The sequence below is a fragment of the Symphalangus syndactylus genome, chromosome 10, assembly GCF_028878055.3.
Source record: "Symphalangus syndactylus isolate Jambi chromosome 10, NHGRI_mSymSyn1-v2.1_pri, whole genome shotgun sequence".
Taxonomy (NCBI): Eukaryota; Metazoa; Chordata; class Mammalia; order Primates; family Hylobatidae; genus Symphalangus; species Symphalangus syndactylus.
The window spans coordinates 27,209,240-27,232,246 of NC_072432.2; the positions used below are offsets into that span (position 1 = coordinate 27,209,240).

At 37.9% G+C, this 23,007-nt stretch overlaps 1 protein-coding gene across 1 annotated transcript in view; it reads right to left on the reverse strand.

Annotated features, from left to right (window-relative positions):
- DNAJC1 (DnaJ heat shock protein family (Hsp40) member C1) overlaps positions 1-23,007 on the reverse strand; it is a 208,497-nt gene that overhangs the window by 89,245 nt on the left and 96,245 nt on the right. The window contains exon 7 of the mRNA XM_055296733.2: positions 11,624-11,714. Within this exon, the coding sequence (XP_055152708.1) occupies positions 11,624-11,714 (91 nt within the window). The remainder of the gene's footprint in view (positions 1-11,623; positions 11,715-23,007) is intronic.

Consider the following 23,007-nt stretch of genomic DNA (forward strand, 5'->3'; position numbering starts at 1 on the left):
AATAATTAATAGCATAACTAAATATATAAATAAGCAATGATATACAACTCAACAATGCCGTCAGCCAACTGGATGTAACTGACATTTATAGAACACTCCAATTCACCACAGCAGAATACACATTCTTTTCAAATGTCCATGGAATATGTGCCAAGATGGATCATATCTTGGGCCATAAAACAGACCTGAACAAACTTAAAGGAATTTAACTCATACAGAGTATGCTTCCTAATGAAAAGGGAATCAAACTACTAATGTTTAATAGAAATATAACAAAAAGGTCTCTGAACATTTGGAAACTAAGCAATATGCTTTTAAATAATCAATGGATCAAAGAGGAAATCTCAAGAAAAAAATACTGAACTGAGTCAAATAAAAACATATCAAAATATGTGGCCAAGTGCGGTGGCTCACACCTGTAATTCGAGCACTTTGGAAGGCCAAGGTGGGTGGATCACTTGAGGTCAGGAGTTCAAGACCAGCCTGGGCCAACATAGTTAAACCTTATCTCTACTAAAAACAAAAAAATTAGCTGGGCATGGTGGCAGGTGCTGTAATCTCAGCTACTCAGGAGGCTGAGGTGAGAGAATTGCTTGAACCCGGGGGGCAGAGGTTGCAGTGAGCCGAGATCACACCACTGCACTTCAGCCTGGGCCACAGAGTGAGACTCTGAAAAAAAAAAAAAAAATCAAAAGATGTGAGACATAGCCAAAGCAGTGCTGAGAGGGAAATGTATAGCCTTAAGTGCTGACATTAGAAAAGAAAAAAAGCCTCAAATTAATAATCTAAACTTCCACGTCAAGAAACTATAAAAAGAAGACCAAAACAATCCAAAAGCAAGCAGAAGGAAAGAAGTAATAAAAATAAGAGCAGAAATCAATGAAATTGAAAACAAAAACCATAAAGAAAATCAATTAAACAAAGAACTGATCCTTTGAAAAGATCAACATCTGGCAAATCTGACAAAGGAAACAGAAGACAAAAGCTACCTATATTAAAAAGGAGAAATCACTACAGGGCATGTAGACATCAAAAGGATAAAAAGCAAATATTAGGAACAACTCTAGATACATGTATTTGACAACTTAGATGAAAAAGACCAATTGCTCAAAAAACACAAACTATCACAATTCACTCATGAAACAGATAAATGAAACATGAAATACATATTTAAATAGCTCTATAACTATAAATCCAATTTAATTTGTTATTTTAATACTCCAAAGAAAGAAATATTCAGGCTCACATGATCTCACTGGAGAATTCTGCCAAACATTTCAAGAATTAATACCAGTGTTAGACATTCCCTTTCAGAAAGTAGAAGAGGAAGGCTGGGCACGATGGCTCAAGCCTGTAATCCCAACACTTAGGGAGGCCAAGGCAAGCAGATCACTTCAGGTCACGAGTTCGAGACCAGCCTGGCCAACATGGTGAAACCTCATCTCTACTAAAAATACAAAAATTAGCCAGGTATGGTGGCGGGCACCTGTAATCCCAGCTACTTGGGAGGCTAAGGCAAGAGAATCACTTGAACCTGGGAGGTGTAGGTTGCAGTGAGCCAAGATTGCACGATTGCACTCCAGCCTGGGCAACAAAAGCAAAGCTCTGTTTTTCAAAAGAAAAAGAAAATAGAAGAGGAGAGAAAACTTCCTATTTCATTATATGAAGCTGTTATTACCAATACCAAGGTAATACAAAGACAATGCAAGACGAGAAAGCTAATGCTATGGTTTGAACGTTTGTGTCCCCTCCAAAATTCATATAGAAACAGTCTCCATAGAGGTGGAGCCTTTGGAAAGTGATTATGTCATGAGGGCTCCTCCCTCATAAATAGGATTAAAGCCCTTATAGAAGAGGCTTCACACAGCATTCTGTCCCCTTTCTTCTTCTATCTTTTCTGCCATGTGAGGACACAGCATTCATCACCCCTAGAGGATGCAGCAACAAGGTGCCATCTTGGAAACAGAGACCAGGGCCTCATCAGATACTAAACTTGCTGGTACCTTGATCTTGGACTTCTCAGACTCCAGAACTGTGAGAAATAAATTTCTGTTGATCATAAATTACCCAGTCTCAGTTATTTTGTATAGCAGTACAAAAAAAACTAAAATAGAAAGTAGCACTGAGAACCGATGGTGCTACTATAACAAATACCTGAAAATGTAGAAGTGGCTTTGAAATTGGGTAATGGGTAGAAGCCAGAACAGCTTTGAAGTGCATGCTAAAGCATTAAGCATGCTTCCAGTGAGAGCTCTGAAGAGGACAGCCATAGAGAAACCCTCAGTCATCTTAGAGATGATCTAAGTAGTTGCGATCAGAATGATGGTAGAAATATGGACAGTAAAGGCCATTCTGATAAGGCGTTAGTTGGAAACGAGGAGCAGTTTATTGGAAACTGGAAGAAGGGCCACCCTTGATGCAAAGTAGCAATGAACTTGGCTGAATTGTGTGTTGTGTCCTATTACTTTGTGGAAGGCAGAACTTCAGAGCAATGGGCTAGGGTATTTTGTGGATGACATCTCTAAGTAAATTGTTCAGGATGCTTCATGGCTTCTCTTGACTACTTATAGTAAAATGCAAGAAGAGAGAAACAAATTAAATATAAAATTTATAATTAAAAGGAAAGCAGAAGTTAAAGATTTAAAAAATTCTCAGCCTGGTCAGGTTTTAAAGTATGCTTGAGGGAGAATGCCAAGGGTGTGGCCAAGCAAACATTTGATAAGGAGATTTAATATGAATAGAAGGAAGACAGATGCTATTCATCAAGACAATGGAAGAATGACTGCAAAGGCATTTTGGAGATTATCTGTGCTGCCCTTCTCATAGCAGGTTCAGAGCACCAGGTCCTTGAGGGCAGAACAGTTTCAAAAAAGGGGCCCAAAACACTTGTGAAACCGTGGGGCTTGTTGCTCAGGATGTCTTGTTTCTTTCCCACACATTCAGACACAATGTTCCTCAGCCACCTCAGGTACAGCTCATGCAGGCAACCACTTCAGGCCACCACTTCAGGGGGCACAAGCAGTAAACCTTGGCAGCATCCATGTGGTGCTAACTCTGCAGGTGCACAGAGTGCGTGAGTTGTGGAGACATGTCTACCTAGATTTCAATGGATGCCTCATAGAGCCTTGGGGCCCAGGCAAAGAAATGCCACAAAGGTGGGGCTGCCAGAGACAGCCCCAGCTAGGGAGATGCCCAGTGGAGCAATAGAAGTGGGGCCACCACTAAGACCTCAGAACTGCAGAGCCACCAGCATGCAACTCTAGCCTGGGAGAGCTTGCAGGCATGAGACTCCAGCCTGTGATAGCTGCTCTGTGGGCTGTGACCAGCAAAATTATAGTGCTGGGGTTGCCCAGAGCCTTGGGGACCCAACCTCTACTCTCGTGTGTCTGGAAGATGAAACATGAAGTCAAAGTTGATTATTCTCAGGCCTCAAAAATTAATGGTGTTTGCCATATTGGGTTTTCAGCTCACTTGGGGACTGTTACCCCTTTATTCTTTCCTATTTCTCCCTCTTTGCGTGAGAATATCAATTTTATGCCTGTCCCATCATTATAATCTGGAAGCATATAAATTGTTTGATTTCACAGGTTCACAGGTAGAGGGGAATTGGCCTCAGAATGAATTGTACACTTTGAGTCTCACCCATATCTGATTTAGATTATATTTAGATAAGACTATAGACCTTAAACTTTAAAGTTGATGCTAGAATGAGATAAGGCTTTGGGAGCTATTGGTATGTAATTAATATGTTTTGTATGTGAGAAGGATATAAATTTTGGAAGGGGGGGTCAGAATGAAATGCTATGGTTTGAATGTTTGAGTCCTTCTAAAATTTATGTGGAAGCAACCTCCAATGCAATAGTATTAAGAGGAAAAGGCCACTGGGAGGTGATGAGGTCATGAGGGCTCTTCCCTCTTGAAAAAAATTAAGACTCTTACAAAAGAGACTTCACACAGTATTCAGCCCCTCTTCCCCTTCTGTTCCTTGTGAGGACATGTGTTTGTGCCCTCCGGAGGATATAGCAACAACGTGCCATCTTGGAAGCAGACAGAAACCTTTGCCAGACACCAAACCTACTGAGGCCCTGATCTTGGATTCCCCAGCATCAAGAAGAGTAAGAATTAAATTTCTGTTCATTATAAATTAGCCAGTCTCAGGTTATTTCCCAGGTATTCTGTTATAGCAGCACAAATGGACAATGACAATTACAGACCATTATCTCTCATGAATATAGATATAAAACTATTTAACAAAATAGTACCAAATAGAATTCAGCAATAAGAATTATACACCATGTCCACGTGGTGTTTATTCCAAGTACGCATAGCTGGTTCAATATTCAAAATCCATTAATGTAATCTATCGTATTAATACACCAAAAAAGAAATATCACATAATCACTATTATTGATACAGGAAAAAAACATTTCACAAAATTCAACACCCCGTCATGATTTTAAAAAATGCTCAGAAAACTAGGAATAGAGGGGAACTTCATTAACTTCATGTACAGCAGGGGTCCTCAACCCCTGGGCCATGGACTGCTATCAGTCCATGGCCTCTTAGGAACCAGACCGCGTAGCAGGTGAGTGGTGGGAGGGCAAGCATTAGTGCCTGCACTCTGCTTCCTGTCAGATCAGCAGTGGCATTAGATTCTCAAAGATCTAAGTTGCACAATCCTTATAAGAATCTAACTACAGTTTCATCACAAAACCATCGCCCACTGCCACCAGGTGCATGGAAAAACTGTCTTCCACAAAATCGTTCCTTGGTTACAAAAAGGTCGGGGACCACTGATGTAAAGCATCTACAAAACACCTACAGCTTACATCATACTTAACAGTGTAATACTAAATGCTTTCCCCCTAAGGTTTGGAACAAGGCAAGGATGCCCACTCCCACCACGCTTTGTTGTACATAGTACCAAAATTCTAGCTAGCACTGTAAGGCAGGAAAACGAAATAAAATGCATAGATTGCAAAAGAAGAAGTAAATCTGTCCCCATGGTCAGATGACATAGCTGTCTACAGAGAAAATCCAAGGAATCTACATTAAAAAAATCTTAGCACTAATACATAAATTCAGCAAGTTAGCAAAATAAATATCTGCATTCAAAAATCAATTGAATTTCTTACACACAGTGAACATGTGGAAACTGAAATTAAAATCCAACACCATTTATAACCACTCAAAATAAAGAGAAGCAGGCATAAACCTAACAAAACACACACAGGATTTTATTTGCTAACAACTACAAAAGACTGAAGAAATAAATCAATGAAGATACAGATAATTAATGAAGAAACATACTATATTCATAGATTTGGAATACTCAATGGTAAATACATCAATCCTCTCCAAACTGATATATAATCATGTACCACATTATGATATTTTAGTCAACAATGGTCCACATATATGATGGTGGCCCCGTAAGATTATAATGGAGCCACTGTAAAGTCATGGCGCAATGCATTACTCATGTGTTGTAGTGATGCTGGTATAAACCCACTGCACTGCCAGTTATATAAAAATATAGCACATTCAATTGTGCACAGTACATAACACTTGATTATAATAAATAAGCATGTTATTAGGTTATGTATTTACTATACTATACTTTTCTTTTTCCCAGTCAGAGTCTTGCTCTTGTTGCCCAGGCTGGAGTACAATGGCGCAATCTTGGCTCACTGCAACCTCCACCTCCCGGGTTCAAGCAATTCTTGTGCCTCAGCCTCCCAAGTAGCAAGGATTATAGACATGTGCCACCACAGCCAGATATTTTTTGTATTTTTTAGTACATGTATATTTAGTACATGACGAGGTTTTGCCATGTTAGCCAGGCCAGATTATACTATACTTCCTAACATTACTTTAGAGAGTATTCCTTCTACTTACTAAAAAAAAAAAAAAAAAAAAAAAAAAAAAAGAAGATGGCTGATTAGAAGCAGCTGCAATCTACAACACTCAGAGAGAGGAACAAAAGGGGTGAGTGAATTCAGCACCTTCAACTGAAATATCCAGGTTCTCACATTGGGACTGACTAGGCAAACTACTTTACCCATGGAAAATCAAGAAAAGCAGGGTGGGGTGATGGCCCTCCAGAGAGTGGCCCGAAGCTAAAGGAACCCCCAACCCCAGCCAAAGGAAGCAGTGAGTGACTGTGCAACCACGCCTGGGAAACCACACTTCTCTCACATATCTTTGCAATCCATGAATCAAGAGATCCCCTCAAGAGCCCATGCCACCAGGTCCTTGGGTGCAATACACAGAGCTATGTGGAGTCTTGGCAAAGCAGCCAATGAGGCACACACAGAGGCTGAGAGTTTTACATACTCCAGCCCTAGGATCCGTGGCAAGGCAGGCGATCCATCTGTACATATCCCTAGGGAAGGGGCTGAATCCAGGGAGACAAGCAGCATCGTTCTGTGGGCCCCACTTCTATGGCACTTCACGAGTTAAGACCCACTGAGGCTCGGAATTCCGGCTGGCCAACAGCAACAGGCTGGAGTCTACCTGAGACAAGACCTGGGGCAAGGGGCAGGTGCCATCTCTGCAATTCAGCACACTTGGTCATTCCAACCTGCTGGCTTTGGAGTATACAAACGGTCCAAATGAGGAAGGATCCCCCACAACGCAGCACAGCTGCCTTGCCAAGACTTGCAAGACTGCTTCTTTAAGCGGGACCCCAATTCATCCGTCCTCACTGGGCTGGACCTCCCTGTGGGGGCTTCAGCCACTCCAGCCAGAGTTCTACGAACAGAGCTCTGATCTGTTCAGGACGGGAATGGGATCAGGGACCTACTTGAACAAGCAGTCTGGCTGCCTTTTGGTAGAACAGGTATCCTGCATTGCGGGGGGACCCTGCCTAGTCCAGACTATTTGGATTCTCCAAAGCTGGCAGGCTGGAACTCAAAGCTGTCTACTGAACCGCAATTATGGCGGCCACCCCTCTGCCTAGGAGCTCCGTCTCAGAAAGAGATCAGAGCTGGAAACTTTCCAGGACTGGAAGTTGCTGTGGGTGTGAGTGAGTGATTGGTGAGTGAATGTGAAGGCCTCGGACATTACTGTGTAATATGGTAGACTTTGTAAACACAGTACACTTAGGCTACACCAAATTTACTTTCAGAAATTTTCTTCAATAGGCCGGGTGCAGTGGCTCACACCTGTAATCCCAGCACTTTGAGAGGCCGAGACGGGTGGATCACCTGAGGTCAGGAGTTCGAGACCAGCCTGGACAACATGGTGAAACCCCGTTTCTACTAAAAATACAAAAATTAGCCAGTCATGGTGGCGCACACCCGTAATCCTAGCTACTCGGGAGGCTGAGACAGAAGAATCACTTGAACCTGGGAGGCAGAGGTTGCAGTGAGCCAAGATTGCGCCACTGCACTTCAGCCTGGGTGGCAGAGCGAGACTCCATCTCAAAAAAAAAAAGCAAAAAAAAAAAAAGATAAAGAAGTTTGACTAATTAATCTATAGCCATAAACATATATTCAATTGGATAAAAATTTTCTGAATCATTGCCATGGGGAAATTAAGATTGCATTTTATTTGTACATACACAGCATTATGATTTGAAATATTAAGGGAATTGTAAATTTATATTTGAGTTGTATGATTTTAAAATTTCACACTTCCATTGGTGTTCAAATATCCTAGGATATTATACTGTATCCTAGGTGAAAGTACCTAGGATAAAATACTATATTCTTTAGATATTATCTGCCTACATATAAACTGTTTTGGAATGAGGGCTCCTATTAGATTTTAGGTTTTATAATATAAAATGGCATAAGGTACAGAGATTCTGTTAGGTCATGTTTTCAGATATGCTGGAGCTAGTGATCTGTTATATGCCTTTGCATAAGTTATCTCAGAGAGTATGCTCCCATCCGTGAGCACCCTATGTTACCACAGGCAAAGTGTTCTAACCTAAACTGCGGCTGCTCTTTCTCAATCTATTTTTAGTTCTTCCCTACCAACCCCTGAATCAACTACTTTCTTCATGAACCTGAGTTTTCTAGAAAATCACTCTTCCTTTAGTCTTAAGGAAGGTGACTAAATTTTCTCATCCTGCCACACTGAAAAGTCACATTCTGTTCCCCACTTTCTCACTAAGTGTTTCATCTTACAGGGTGTCCCTGAGGCACCCCTACTTCAGTCCCTTTCTGGGGCATGCAACAAGGACCACAAAACAAGAAGAAAAACATAACTAATGTTGGGAACTATTTCTCCATATTTAAACGAAGTACTTGGCAGAAGAGTTTTGATTATTTAATTTTGGTTTTGTTTTAAAATCATACAAGGTAGAAAGAAAGGAGTCAAGGAAATAATCAAGTTTACTTCTATCCTTTCCTTTCCTTGTCTATTCAAATTGTGACCTTTACAATTTCTTTATAAAGTAAGTCAAACATGTCTTTTTCTCATGCATGATATAGGCTGTTTTAGTACATAGAATTCTCTTTTATTAATTTAGAATAAAATATATAATTAGAGAGTGTGTAAAAAACCATTAACCCTCAAAAGTCTAATATTTATAAGTACTCAACTTATTTAAACCTAAACCACAAAATTGATCAAAAGTTTATAATAAAAAGTGCCCCAAATTTCCCAAACATATATCAATAATTTTTTTACAGGAAGACTTCTCAGAAGGATATTTATTTTTAAGAAATCACCCTTTTCACTGCCCCCCCATATCTAAAATGCCATTTTAATAAGACTATCACACCCTACTCAAAGTAGTTCTAGTGCAGCCCTCAGAGAATACTGTACAATCTAAGCAGTAAAGCAGATGAGGGCAGATTAGCAATTAGGTCATGAAAAACAGGCAGCATAAAACAGCTATTGCTAATCTACATGAGATGAATTTACTCAATTAAGTAGATGGAAATGTTATTATGAACTTGATATTCTGATGATGGTCTTTAAAATTAAGAAGGATGGGGCAAATGAAATGCATGCTGGGGGATTTGGGGCCTTTATGTATTAATTCTAAAGTATACAATGCAGAATACTATAATGAAGTTAACAAAATTAATTAATAAAATATTCTTTGCATCTAACCATTAGAGACTACATTAAAAAATACATGTCAGTCTGACATTCTTAACAGTAAATGTGACTGTTCTTTAACATTCTTAATGTTGATACCATCGCCTTTTCTAAATATACCACTGATAAAAGAAGCACGCAAGATAACAATCTTATTATTCAGAGCATAGTATGAGGATTGTTTTTAATATGCTTTCTGGTATTTACTTATTCCATTCTGAGTTTCAATAACTGATAAGCTAGTGATTAATTTTCAAACGTTTTACAAGACTGTTACACATTTTCACTTACAGATATTTATATATTTTTTAGTTTGTGATTTTTACATAATCAGACAATGACAAAATTAAAAGAGACTTTTTTTTCAGACGGAGTCTTGCTCTGTCACCCAGGCTGGAGTTCAGTGGCATGATCTCAACTCACTGCAATGTCTGCCTCCCGGGTTCAGGTGATTCTCCTGCCTCAGCCTCCCGAGTAGTGGGGATTATAGGCGCCCACCACCACGCCCAGCTAATTTTTGTATTTTTAGTAGAGATGGGGTTTCACCATGTTGTCCAGGTGGGTCTCGAACTCCTGACCTCTGGTGATCCGCCTGTCTTGGCCTCCCAAAATGCTGGGATTACAGGTGTGGGCCACTGTGCCCGGCCAAGAGGAGACTATTAAATCTGTTTGAGAATTATATCAAACTCTTAAGCAGAACAAAAGTCATTGAACAATTTTGGAAAAATAGTTAACTCCAAAAGGAGCTTTTGTATAGTGATAAACACTTCATGTTAAACCTAATTTCAAAAGGGGTAGTGTATATACTTAGTCTTGTTACTATTAAATAATTCTAATACATCTACCAAAATTATAACAATTGTTTTTTTTTTAACAAAAAATTACATAGAAATGATAAGCTGTGTCCATGAGAGCAATGAAATGTAGTGTATTCACGTTGCCTCTACAGGTAAATTTTGGATTAATTCTATATTTTTCTTTTTTCTTTTTTTTGAGACAGAGTTTCACTCTTGTCACCCAGGCTGGAGTGCAATGGCGTGATCTTGGCTCACTGCAACCTCCACCTCCTGGGTTCAAGTGATTCTCCTGCCTCAGCCTCCCGAGTAGATGGGATTACAGGTGTCCGCCACCATGCCTGGCTAATTTTTGTATTTTTAGTAGAGACGGAGTTTTTATGTTGGCCAGGCTGGTCTCCTGACCTTAGGTGATCCACCAGCCTCGGCCTCCAACAGAGCTGGGATTACAGGCATAAGCCACTATGCCTGGCCGATATTCTTCTCTTTTCTTACAAATGTAATTTTTCTTCTCCTTGTGATTAGTCGGAAAAGGCTTAGAAATTGTTATGTACCAATTTTTCCTAAAATAACAATTATATAAAAATGACAAGAGTTTCATTTGCACACTCCTACTTCTTAACATATATGTCAACCTTGGCATGTAATAATCCTCTATCATTCTTACTCCTTCTTCTTAACAGACTTTAAACAATTATATAGTTGATCTGAATATTATTTTGTATTTGTAAGTATTGAAACTTTTTGAATTAAATTATGTGCTTCTTGAGATGGTGTTTTACATGGCTAGGTGCTCAGCGGATGCTCATTAATATTCATGGCATTACATGAATTCATACATCCATCCATTTACTAAACATTTATTATGTGCCAGGACCCTGTTTGATGCTACAGACACAAAGATGAATAGTCTCTGTTCTAAAGCTGTCCAGACACCTGAAGGATTGTGATAGACTGAAAAATGACCCCCTAAAATGACCATACCCAAATCCCTAGAACCTGGGACATAACAGTGAACAAAACAGATAAAGTCCTTACCCTCATGGAGCTTGCATTCTACTGGGGGTGGGGGGTTGGAAATCAGATGGTAAACAAAACTAATATATAAATTAAAGTAGTATTAAGTGCTTGGAATAAAAATAAAGAAATGCAAAGAGACACAGTATACATGTGTGGGAGCCAAGATGTAGATAAGGCAAAAATAGACAAAAGGACTGGGGCTGAGAAAACACCTTTTTAAATAATATGTTCAACTTCTCCTAAAATCAGCAAGAACTGTCTTTGTGTTCAATGGAAGATTTCTTTTCAACATACTGATAATTTATACAAAGTTGTTCATACTATATAACAATATTACAAATGAAACAAAGACTTTCAAAACAAAAATCATTGGTATTTTCAGGTTTCCTAACTACAGCTGTTACACAGCAAGTTGGGTGATTAACTGGTTAAACTAGCACTAAATATCAACTGTAATTACAGTACTGAAGTATTTTAGGGCTTTGCAGACTTTAGATGCCCCTAGATTTGAGGAGTTACATGACTCAAGCTGATTTTATCCTTCCTTCTGATATCAAACTTTGGGTGGTAAAGTAATGCTATAATGTAGTATGTTCCATGTCAAATATATTAAGTACAAGTGACACCACTAGGCAGTGGGAAAAAAAAAAAGAAAACCAGAAAATTTAATTACTGCTGAATTTAAAAGATAATTCACATTTAAATAATTAATTTTATATGACATTGTTAAAACACTAATATTTAAAACTCACTTTGAAGTGTTTCAAGTTCAGTTCTAGTCAGTGCATCTTCCTTTTCCTTCAATCTTGTTTCTTTATATTTGGCATAAAACTGCCCAGCATCCTTAAAAAAAAAAGTTATACATAAATTAACATAAAAATCAGTGTGCTTCAATAATATTTTCCATATAACTTAATTTTAAAGCATTATATTCATTTTATAAGTAGGCTTTCTTTTTGTTTTCAAATTTTATGATGAGCAGAAATTAAACATTTCTCTATGATTTTTCTCTCCTGGAGAGCCAGTTACAACGAGAAATTTTATCAGTATAACTTTAAACTATTTTTTCTCTCAGATATGGAAAGGAGGTATCCTCTTCCTGTTTTCTTCCATTGTATGCTATTTTCATAATATACTGTTGCATGTACAGAGAGCAGAAAAACTCATTTGCTGAACTGACTTGGCACAGTAAATTATATTACTGTGACTAACAAAGTATTACTGCTATTTTCATATTAGCCCTTTAACTACAATACATATTCAAAATTATTTTCAAATCTGATTAGAAAACTTATATGAGCATGTATATAAAAGTGAAAGTTGCCACTCCTCCTTCTACCACCCTTAGAGACGAGTATAAAAACCATTACCATGAAGTCTTGAGGATTGAGGACTGAGGACACATACTGCATACATATACTTAGGTATCAAGATACGGTGACTGAAGTCTTAATGAGTGGCACACAGGTAAGGCTTTAGTAGTGTACCAAAAAAAGAAAAACCTAGGTCTTAAATAATGACATACATAAAAATAAACAAGTTGATGCTCTAGGCGTATGAGACCCTGACAATGAAAATAAGCAAAACAGATCTTTTACCACACTCCTTGGCTCAAACCTCAGATAGTCTATAGGAATACCACTTGTATTAACAGCTTCCAGCCCACACTGTGCTTCCATGTCTGTGCAATTGCTTGGACCTCTGGCTACAATATTGTACTTCCCTGGCATTATTCTGATGAACTCTTACTAATCCTTGAAAACCCATTCAAGCCCCATCTCTTTTGCAAGTTTTTCTGACCTTCTCTGGCAGTGTAATTCTCCCTTGTATACTACTTCTATATTTAAACATGTCTATAACTGCTTGTACCATGTTATATTCTCTTCCAGATAAGAAATTGAGATAGGGATACTTACATGCCCAGAGCACAGTATCTGCCATAAAGCAGGTACTCAATAAGTATTTACTGAATTGAACTGGACTGAAATATGCGAGAAACCTAATAAAGCAAGAAATGAAGGGGCCTGATGACTAACTGAAGTGAAATAAGAAAAAGAAGGGTATTAAGAATAACTCTAGGGTAACATTCCCAGACCATAAGATTCCTAGAGCAGATAAATCATAGACCTGAGAGAGCTTTATTTCTGCAAGAAATAAAGGAACAAAATCTTTGACACTACTTTGACTCAGATGTAAATACATAAATACTTAAACCCTGGAAACTCTTTTCATCTATGACTGTGTCCAAATTAAAGCTTTTTCCTGGGGGTCTGTGTCTCTTGGGGTTCTATCAGAACTCCTCCACCTAATAAGAATTAGGTATTCCTAAAATCATTGAATCAGTACAATAGAGATATATTAGTAATATAGTAAAAGATCTCTTAATTCTTTTCATCCCCACTTTTACGTTCCTATGAGGATTCACACAAGCCCTAGGCCAGGTAAACAATGGTACTATTGGAAGAGCACAGATGGCTATGCACCCAACTTACTCATCCTCTCATGCCCATATATAGTTTAAGTTTCAACAGGGTTTTGGGTTAAGGTTTTATAGCCCTTAACATTCCCCACCCCCCTTAAAAAAGTCAACCCTGAAGAAGTATTATTTTATATTAAGCCATATGAGTCATTTATACCTTGGTATGAATGAATGAATGAGCTTATTAGCTTCTTTCCACAGAGTAGGTTTTAATAGTAGGGAAGAAGAAAAGGTCAGGAAGGCAATGGCTCCTTGAGGGGAGTAGGAAATGTGGCACATGCAAGAAAAGAAGGGCACAGATTAGTTATTTATGAGAGGTAAAAGAAAGTAGGCTGAAATCAATCATCACAGTATAGCACAGTGAAATATGGCAATTAAGAGGACAGATTTGGAGCCAGACTGTCTGAATTAAGATCTCAGCTCTGCCATCTTACTAGCTATGAGACATTCAGCAAATTATTTTACTTCTCTGTGGGTCCATTTTCTCATCCATAAAATGGGGATAATAAAAGTATCTAACTTATAGGACTGTTATGAAGATTAAATGTGTTAATACCTGGGAAACAGAATGACATCTTCTGCATAGTTAGGCCTTATATGTATGTTAGCTATTTTATTATTACTTCTACTAATTTGACAAGGATCTTGTTTTCCAACACAAAGGATGAGTTTTGTGCTTCATACTTCACTAAAATTCCCCTGCCAAATCCTGTATCTTCTTGCTTATGTGACCTTTTTAATTGCATCCTTCTCACTTCATTTTGCTGTATAATAGCAACCTCTCCCTAGTAGTCCTGCCAAATTTGAACATTTTCCCTGTTAATGTTTCTTCTTCCTGCTATGGAACATAATCCCACTAAAACTTCCTCTTTGAAATACACATTTAATCCAAATCCTCACTTATCTGAGGACTGCAATCCACCCAATCACCCTAACGTACTCTACTTAATCTGAGACTTTCAATACATTCCCTAGTTTCATTCACTGTTTTTATCTTCCTTTTGCTCCATTTCTAAGCATTTATTTAAACATTCCTCACGTTTTTTTTTTCATACCTTACCTATGCTTTGAAATCAAATTACAATATGCCCACTCCAGGAAACATTACTTCCTTAGTCATCTATGAACTCAAGCAATTCTACTTTACTAAACAGCTCTACATTGTTTCAACCATCCTTGTGTACAGTTTGGGGTATCACACTTTAAGATGCACTGACAAATAGAAAGACTTTAAAAGGAAAGTGATTACATAGGGAGGCAGCTTGAAACTCTATTTTTATAAGGGATTAGAGATAAGAAGATTGGGGATAACTTCATAACTACCACAGAATATCTCAAGGTTTATTACAGGAAAGAATGTTGTAAACTACTACATATGATTCCAGAGATGAAAGTTTTGATTTTGGATCAATATAAGGAAGAAGCCAGGTGTGGTGGCTCACACCTGCAATCCTAGCACTTTGGGAAGCCAAGGTGGGCAGATCACTTGAGGGCAGGAGTTCAAGACTAGCCTGGCCAACATGGTGAAGCCCCATCTGTACTAAAAATACAAAAAATTAGCCAGGTGTGGTGGCAGGCACCTGTAATCCCAGCTACTCAGGAGGCTGAGGCAAGAGAATTGCTTGAACTTGGGAGGCGGAGGTTGCAGTGAGCCAAGATCACACCACTGAACTCCAGCATGGGCCACAGAGTGAGACTCTGTCTCAAAAAATTAATAAATATAAATATATAAAAAATATATCTATAATATATAAAAAATATATCTATAATATATAAAATATATATTATATATAAAATATATATAATATATAATATATATTATATATAATATATTGATATATATAATATATAATATATAAATATATACTAATATATAATATATAAATATATTATATATAAATATATTTATATAATATATATAAAATATATATAAGGTATATTATATATATTATAAATAATATATCTAATATGTATATATATAAGAATTTCCTAATAATTAAAATTACCTGAAAATGAAATAGACTGATTTTGGAGATAGTATTCAAGAAGAAACCAGGTGGCTATTCTTTAAGGTATGTTCTAAGGTATGGCTATTCTGTAAGGTATGCTTTTGAATTCAAGCATTCAAAAGAGGATGAATAAGATAAATTGTTTTCAACCTTTTTTCCCTCCCATTTTTCATGGGGGGGCGAATTCAAGTGAATAAAATTATAATAAAATTGTTTAATGGGAAAAATAAGCACAAAAACTTATTTGGGTCCAGAGTAAACTCCAGTTTATCTACACAGAAAGTTAGATTTCCTGGGGATATAAACTTCTAATCCATCCTTATAGCCCTAGTACACTGCCTGGCACTTACAGAAGCTTAATAAATATTTAATGAATAATTAAATGCTTACTGCAATTGATTAGGGCTCTGAACTGCCTGCCCCATAATACTGTATTAAAATTATGGAATTTACATTTTTTCAAACAGAAAGAACTCCTATTCTCAAGGAGTTTATAATCCTTATCAATGGAACCATGAGCAAAAGTTTTTATTCTAGAAGCAACTGTATTAGTACTTAAAATTTCTTTCTTTTTTCTTCCCCCCAAGACAGAGTCTCGCTGTGTCGCCCAGGCTGGAGTGCAGTGACATGATCTCAGCTCACTGCAACCTCCACCTCCCGGGTTTAAGCAATTATCCCTGCCTCAGCCTCCTGAGTAGCTGGGATAACAGGTGCCCGCCACCATGTCTGGCTAATTTTTGTATTTTTTAGTAGAGATGGGGTTTTTGCCATGTTGGCCAGGCTGGTCTTGAACTCCTGACCGCAGGTGATCTGCCCACTTTGGCCTCCCAAAGTGCTGGGATTACAGGCGTGAGCCACCGCCCCCAGCCAATATTTAAAATTTCTTGAAGAGCTCAAAACCTGCCTGCATAGACATCAAACGGGACAGGTTTTACATTTAAACGATGGCTAACTTAAAGAATGTATGAGTGTTCTTTGTACATAATTATAGAGCATAGGCTCCTGCACAAGAACACATTAAACAGGGATATTTATGCTTATTTATTGAACCATTATTATATGTGTTGTACATTATTAGGATATGTGGGGATTATATAAGATACAACAGTTTCCCTTAAGGAATATGTAAAAATAACTATAAATATTAACTAAAATATGGAATATAGAATATAAGCTCCATGAGAACAGGAATTGTTGTCTTTCACCCCCTACCCCTTCCCCGGCACAAAGTAAATAATGCAATCAATAAATAGTTTGTTGAATGAATTACTGGCAAAGAAAGTGGTGCTCACTCAACATTCTGTTTCCCCATATTCCCTTGTCCTTTTAAGATTAGGTGGGGTCAGAGGACTAGTTCTGGATGGGCTATGGATGGAAATATCATGTGTCATTTCCAAACCAACTCACAGAAAAGCTCACGCAAATCCTCCAGCTCTCTACTCTTGACATAATGAGCAAGGAGGCCACATGTTCCAGATGGATATAGCTAGAAGATGGTGAAGACATCATTGCTCTGAGCTCCTGAATGGTTAGGTAGACCAGAATGCCCACTTTCCTATCAACCAGTGACAGACATGAGGCATATGCCAGAAACAGACTAAGGTCTATCAGTCTATTGTGATTAATACAAATAGTAAACGCTATAAAGTTAGTATGGAGAACATACAATGAGAATTTTTCAGTTGGCCTGATGAAGGAAGGCTTCATAATGATGATAATTTAGTTAAGCCTGAAGATACAATATTTCCAAGATTAGTAAGCTGTGAGATGGAGAATATCCTTACATTAAACCCTTTTCTTTTCTTTTTCAGATGGAGTCTTGCTCTGTCATCCAGGCTGGAGTGGAGTGGCAAGATCTCGGCTCACTGCAACCTCCACCTTCTGGGTTCAACGATTCTCCTGCCTCAGTCTCCCAAATAGCTGGGACTACAGGCACCTGCCACCACACTCGGCTAATATTTATATTTTTAGTAAGACGGAGTTTCACAATGTTGTCCAGGCTGGTCTCGAACTCTTGATCTCTGGTGATCCGCCCACCTTGGACTCCCAAAGTGCTGGTGTGAGCCACTGTGCCCGGCCTTCCTTTAACATTCTTGAGATAGTTCATTAAGTGATAAGAGAACACTCTAAGGTGGCACCGTTTGTAATGTTTTGGTTTACTTTTATCTCTCCATAGAAATGTCAACATATTAAGCAATCCAAAGAAAAGCTTAAGAAACAAGGGCATTAAACTAACAGAAAATCAAACACTGCATGTTCTCACTCATAAGTGGGAGCTGAACAATGAGAATACATGGACACAAGAAGGGGAATAACACACACGGGGGTCTGTGGTGGGGCGGGAAGAGGGAGAGCTTCAGGATAAATAGCTAATAATGCATATGGGGCTTAATACCTAGGTGATGGGTATTAAGCAAACCACCATGGCACATGTTTCTCTATGTAACAAACCTGTAAATTCTGCACATGTACCCCAGAACAAGAAAAGAGGGCACATGTACCCAAGAATAGAAAAAGAGGGAAGGGAAGGGAGGGGAGAGGAGGGGAGGGGAGGGGAGGGAAGGGGAGGGAAGGGAAGGGAAGGGAAGGGAAGGGAAGGGAAGGGAAGAAAGGGATGGAGAGAGAGAAAGAGACGAAGAGAAAGAGGGGGGAAGAGAGAAAGAGAGAGAGAGGGAGAAAGAAAGAGAGAAAAAGAGAAAGGAAGGAAGGAAGGAAGGAAGGAAGGAAGGAAGGAAGGAAGGAAGGAAGGCAGGAAGGCGGACAGGCGGGCAGGCGGACAGGTGGGCGGGCGGGCGGGCGGGCGGGCGGGCGGGCAGGCAGGCATGCGGGCAGGCAGGCAGGCATTGATTTACAGTGGTAGGAGCAGGGAAATAAATACCACCTGTCCTGATGGGAATAAGGAACATGGAAGAGCTATGAGTAAGGATACCTAGAAACAATATAGAGGATGCTCTATTTCTTTTTCATTGTTTGATAGCCCAAATCTTCTCTTTCGTTTGAGGCTAAGAAATAACCTTCAATATAGGAAAATACCATAAGTACATTTCTGAAAATCTGCCCACAAAATCAAATGCTCTATATTGTTTTGTTCTCCCATTGGCTTATATTATAATCTCAGAATTACATACAATATGCAATAAAATTACAATGAAAAATATAGAAAAACTTTAAAATTATATATTTTGATAAGAGTCAAAATTTCTGTACAGAACTATAATAAGACTAAATCCACAAGTAATAAAAATAAAACAGAAAACCAGAAGCTACTGTCTTCCTCTGGTCTGAGACGGTAATATTCAAGGAGATGCAAAGCCTAAAAACTATTTTTTCCATTTGTTCCAAGAGATAGAAGAGACTGTAGAAGCCATTTATTCAGCCCTAACTCAATGTAAGAATCCTTCTACAACTTATGTCATACAGATGTCCCCAACTTAACGATGGTTTAACAGAACAACTTTTCCATTTTATGATGGTGAGATAGTGATATGCATTCAGTAGAAACCACACTTCAGGGCCTATACAATCATTCTGTTTGTTTTTTCTTCCAGTACAGTATTCAGTAAATTACATGGGATATTCAGTGCTTTTTAAAATAAAATAGGCTTTGTATTAGATTGTTTTACCCAACTGTAGAATAAATGTAAGTGTTCTGAGCGTGTTTAAGGTAGGCTAGGCTAAGCTATGAGTTTCCGGAGGTTAGGTATACTTAATGTATTTGCAACTTAGGGTATTTTCTCCTTATGATGGGCTTATCAGGGTGCAATTGATAAGTTGAGGAAAATTTGTAATTATAATCAGCCTGAACATTCTGACAGGGAGTTTAAGATTAGACAGCTTATACTATAAAGTTCTAGTTATCTACCTGGGGTGAAATTTATTCTTTTTTAGTTTTTATATTTCTTATGTATTTTTTTCTTATATTTTGGTATTTATTTTCATCTGCTTTAAGTTTCATTTCTACCATTAACTAGTTGTGTCACTTTGGGGAAATTGTTTCACCAATCTGAGTCTTAAGTATTTTCATCTATACAATATGGAATTGATGAGACTATATGTTGCTAACATCCTACCTAACATTTTGTGGCTTTTTATCTTTTCTACATCTAGTAATAACCTACAAAACTCTACAGTCTGTCTTTGGATCTCTGAGTACTTGCGTTAAGATACACGATTTACTTTCAGAGGGTGGAAGTAAGGAATCTCTGTCTTATGTTGTAAGGTCGTTCCAGTTTGCTTGTATCCCTTTGTCCTGTAGCAGTAGTTTCAGCTTATAAAAATTCAGATGAACTTCTCCATCTCTTTTCATTTGTTTATGTATTTCCTGTGTCAGGTTTCTGTGTGTGTGTGTCTGAAAAGTTTTAAAAAGTTTCGAGTATTAAAAGCAAGCTGCCTCATCCCTTGGAAAATCTGTTTAAGTAGAAGGGCAGGCGACTCAGCTTGAAACAAATACCTCATAGCCTTTTAGAAGCTTTTTTTCCTGCTAATTAGCTGTGAATGTTTTGTTTGTTTGGTTTCTGACAGAGTCCTAGCAAGCAGAAGCAAAGGGGCTAGAAAGGAAGGGCCCTAATTGTCAGGGAGGGTGACCTCCAGGCTTGTCCACAGTTGTAGTCTCCATGGGAGAAACAGCTTCTTGGGAGGGAGGATGTTTCCATTTATAGACAGTTCTATAAAGTATAGTACTCCCTTTACTCTAAGGCGACATTTTTTTTTTTTTTTTTTTTTTAATAGGTAAAAGCCAGAGCTGTACAGAGAAGATTCCTCTATTTTCTCAGCCACTGCTCCTAGGCAACCTATACATCCTGATGGGGGTGGGGATATGCATGCTGGAAACTTCCTATGACAATTTTTATTTGAATGGTGTTCTTGTTAGATTTGCTTGGTAATGAGAAAAGATGGGACTGGAACTTAAAAACGTAAAAAATTTACAACTTTAGGCAATGCACAACCAAATGAATTTTATATTTTATAAATGATGCTACCGAGAAATGTAATATATGAGTCAGAGAGAAATTTGAATGGTGAATTCCTAGAAAAATCAAACAAATTCTCAAGCAAATTAAGTTCTGACTGCTGACGACCTGTTTGATCTCAGAAAATGCAGAGAACTGTGTCTATGATTTAGATTGGTAATCACTTGAGATATGTGGCACTTCCTGATTTTATGAGAGAAACTGATGGTCTGAATCATCTAAATTATTATGGGCCCAAATATATAAGGTTCTGAAACAGTTGTGAAAATAAACTAAGTTATAAGAGCTAAATTGAAAATATGCACAGAGCATTGATTATATGTCATCAACTACTTGCTACTTTCCAGGTTACAGAACATATGATCAATTTAAAAATACCCAAGACGGGCATTTTGGAGGTTAGAAAAGTTTCCTGGGGTTACAAGCCGAATACAACCAACAAAGAAGACTGGTTTTTGTCAGATTCCAAGAGAATGTGTACTTTCTTCAAACCCACCAGGAGAGCAGAAACAGACTGGTAAGATGTCAAAGTGTCACGGGAGCTATACTTTAAATGTTACAATTAAATTCTTGCCTCAAAGGATTTAAGCCCTCTGTTGATACAGTCCAAGTTCCTTGTTTTATACTAACTCATACCCACGTCTTCTGGGGATCACTCTACTTGCTTTGTTAGCTATCTCAACACACTTCCCGAAGCTCCCCCGCTTCCTTGTATGTAGTCATGCATTTTACTCCTCTCCAGTGTTCTCTCATCTCTCTAAACACACACAAACCAGCCTTCCATTCACTCATCAATTTACAAACACCGTATTCTTTTCCTGTAATTTCTCACTTGACTTTTACTTTTTCTGCCTATGTAGATTATATGGGGCATACATTTGACTAAATATAGCAATATCCATGCATCTTGTCCTTGAATACTGATCCACTTGGGAAATGTCTGATATTAATTTAATATTATCAAATATTTAACATCCACTAAGTATAATAGCTTTTCACTCTTTGGCTTTGTTCTTCTATCAATTCTTATAATTCTCCCAATATCCTTCTCAGAGCAAAGGAAAGGAACAAAATCCAGTGCTCTGGAGGTAATAAGGACCTTTTCAAACAGCAAGGGGAACTATCAAAGAGATATTTTTACCTCTATCTTGCCTAATCACAGAACCACTTCATTTATTTTCTGCTGATTTCACAGTCCTTATGTACTTTATTTCTACCATTCCTAACAATGTACACATATCTTTCACAGACGTGTGTGTAATCAAAGAAATACTTTGTTGTCTTATCAATTAACTTTATTCTGTCTAAATATTCTTTTCAGACTTGTCATATCAGATTTACCTGTTATAATATAAATTCCTAAATAGATATACTCAGAATCTACAGACCTGGAATACAGTCTGAGAAGATAGTAATGGGCTACATGATACCCTCTTTAAAAAAAGGCTGTTGTATAATGTTTTCCTCAGGATGCTTTTAGCCTTAACACAGTATGATTTTATGGGAAGTACTGCATCTACAAAATTATCTTTGTATACCACCTAGTATACAAAGTGGACACTTAACTGTTAAGTGTCTATTCATCTTTCAATACTCAGTTCAAGTGTATATTCTTTTTAGTTTTCTTTGGTCATCCCAAATAGAGACAACCTTACTTCTCTGAATATCTACAGAAGTCACTGTTCATACTAAAATGTGAAGCATATATACCGTATTGTAGAATGGTTATTTAAATTCATGTGTTAATAACTGATACCTGACATTAAGGTCCTAGAGAAGGCATATTTATCTCTATAGTCCCTAGTAGTGCTTTGTTCTGATACACATTTAATATCTTTCTATTGAACTGGCTGAACTGTCTTTCTAAACATCTGATCAAAAGACGCCTTACACATCAATTGTGGAAATAATTATTTGCATTTGTAATTTTGTTTGGGAGGAAATAGAAAATAATTTAGGTATACTAAGCAGGCAACAGGAGTTTTCTTAGGGCTCTTAGATGCTAAGTAATAAAAGTGAACTTGGGAGCACAAGTGAGCCAGAAATGCCACTTTCCCAATCCTACCAGACGACCTTATGTATGTGAAGTGTAGCAAAGGAATGGGTATTTAGAGGATGAATGGGAAGGAAAGAAATTAGACTGAAGAACTATTGCTATGACAAGATTTGGGTACAGATTCTGCCAGTGTAAAGGTCACTTGCTGGAAGCCTCTGAATCTCCCACTTTTAGCTTGGACCCTGCTTCTTAACCAATAGCTATATACAGACATCAAATATTTGCAGCTCAGTTTTAATTAACTTTTCATAAAATTCAAGGAATTTACACCAAAAGTAAAACTCTCTTAACTTACATGTGCTTAACCAATTTACTGTATACTTATAAGAGCTGCTTGTTGTTAACTCTTAAACCTCCTTGTGGTAGTTACACTTGTTACTCTAATTACATGATTCAATTAATTACTATCTAAAAAAGGATGAGATATGAGTAAGAAATAAGAATTGTTTCTATGAAAACCAAGTTGAATGCTTTGGCAAGTTCAAAATAAGAGTTGTTAAAAATGCTGTTTTAATGTCCCACCTAGGGTACCCCCCACCTCCCCCGCAAAAAAAGTCTGGCTTGGAGGTGTGTGCCTTTAGTCCCAGCTACTTGGAAGGCTGACATGGGGGGATCACTTGAG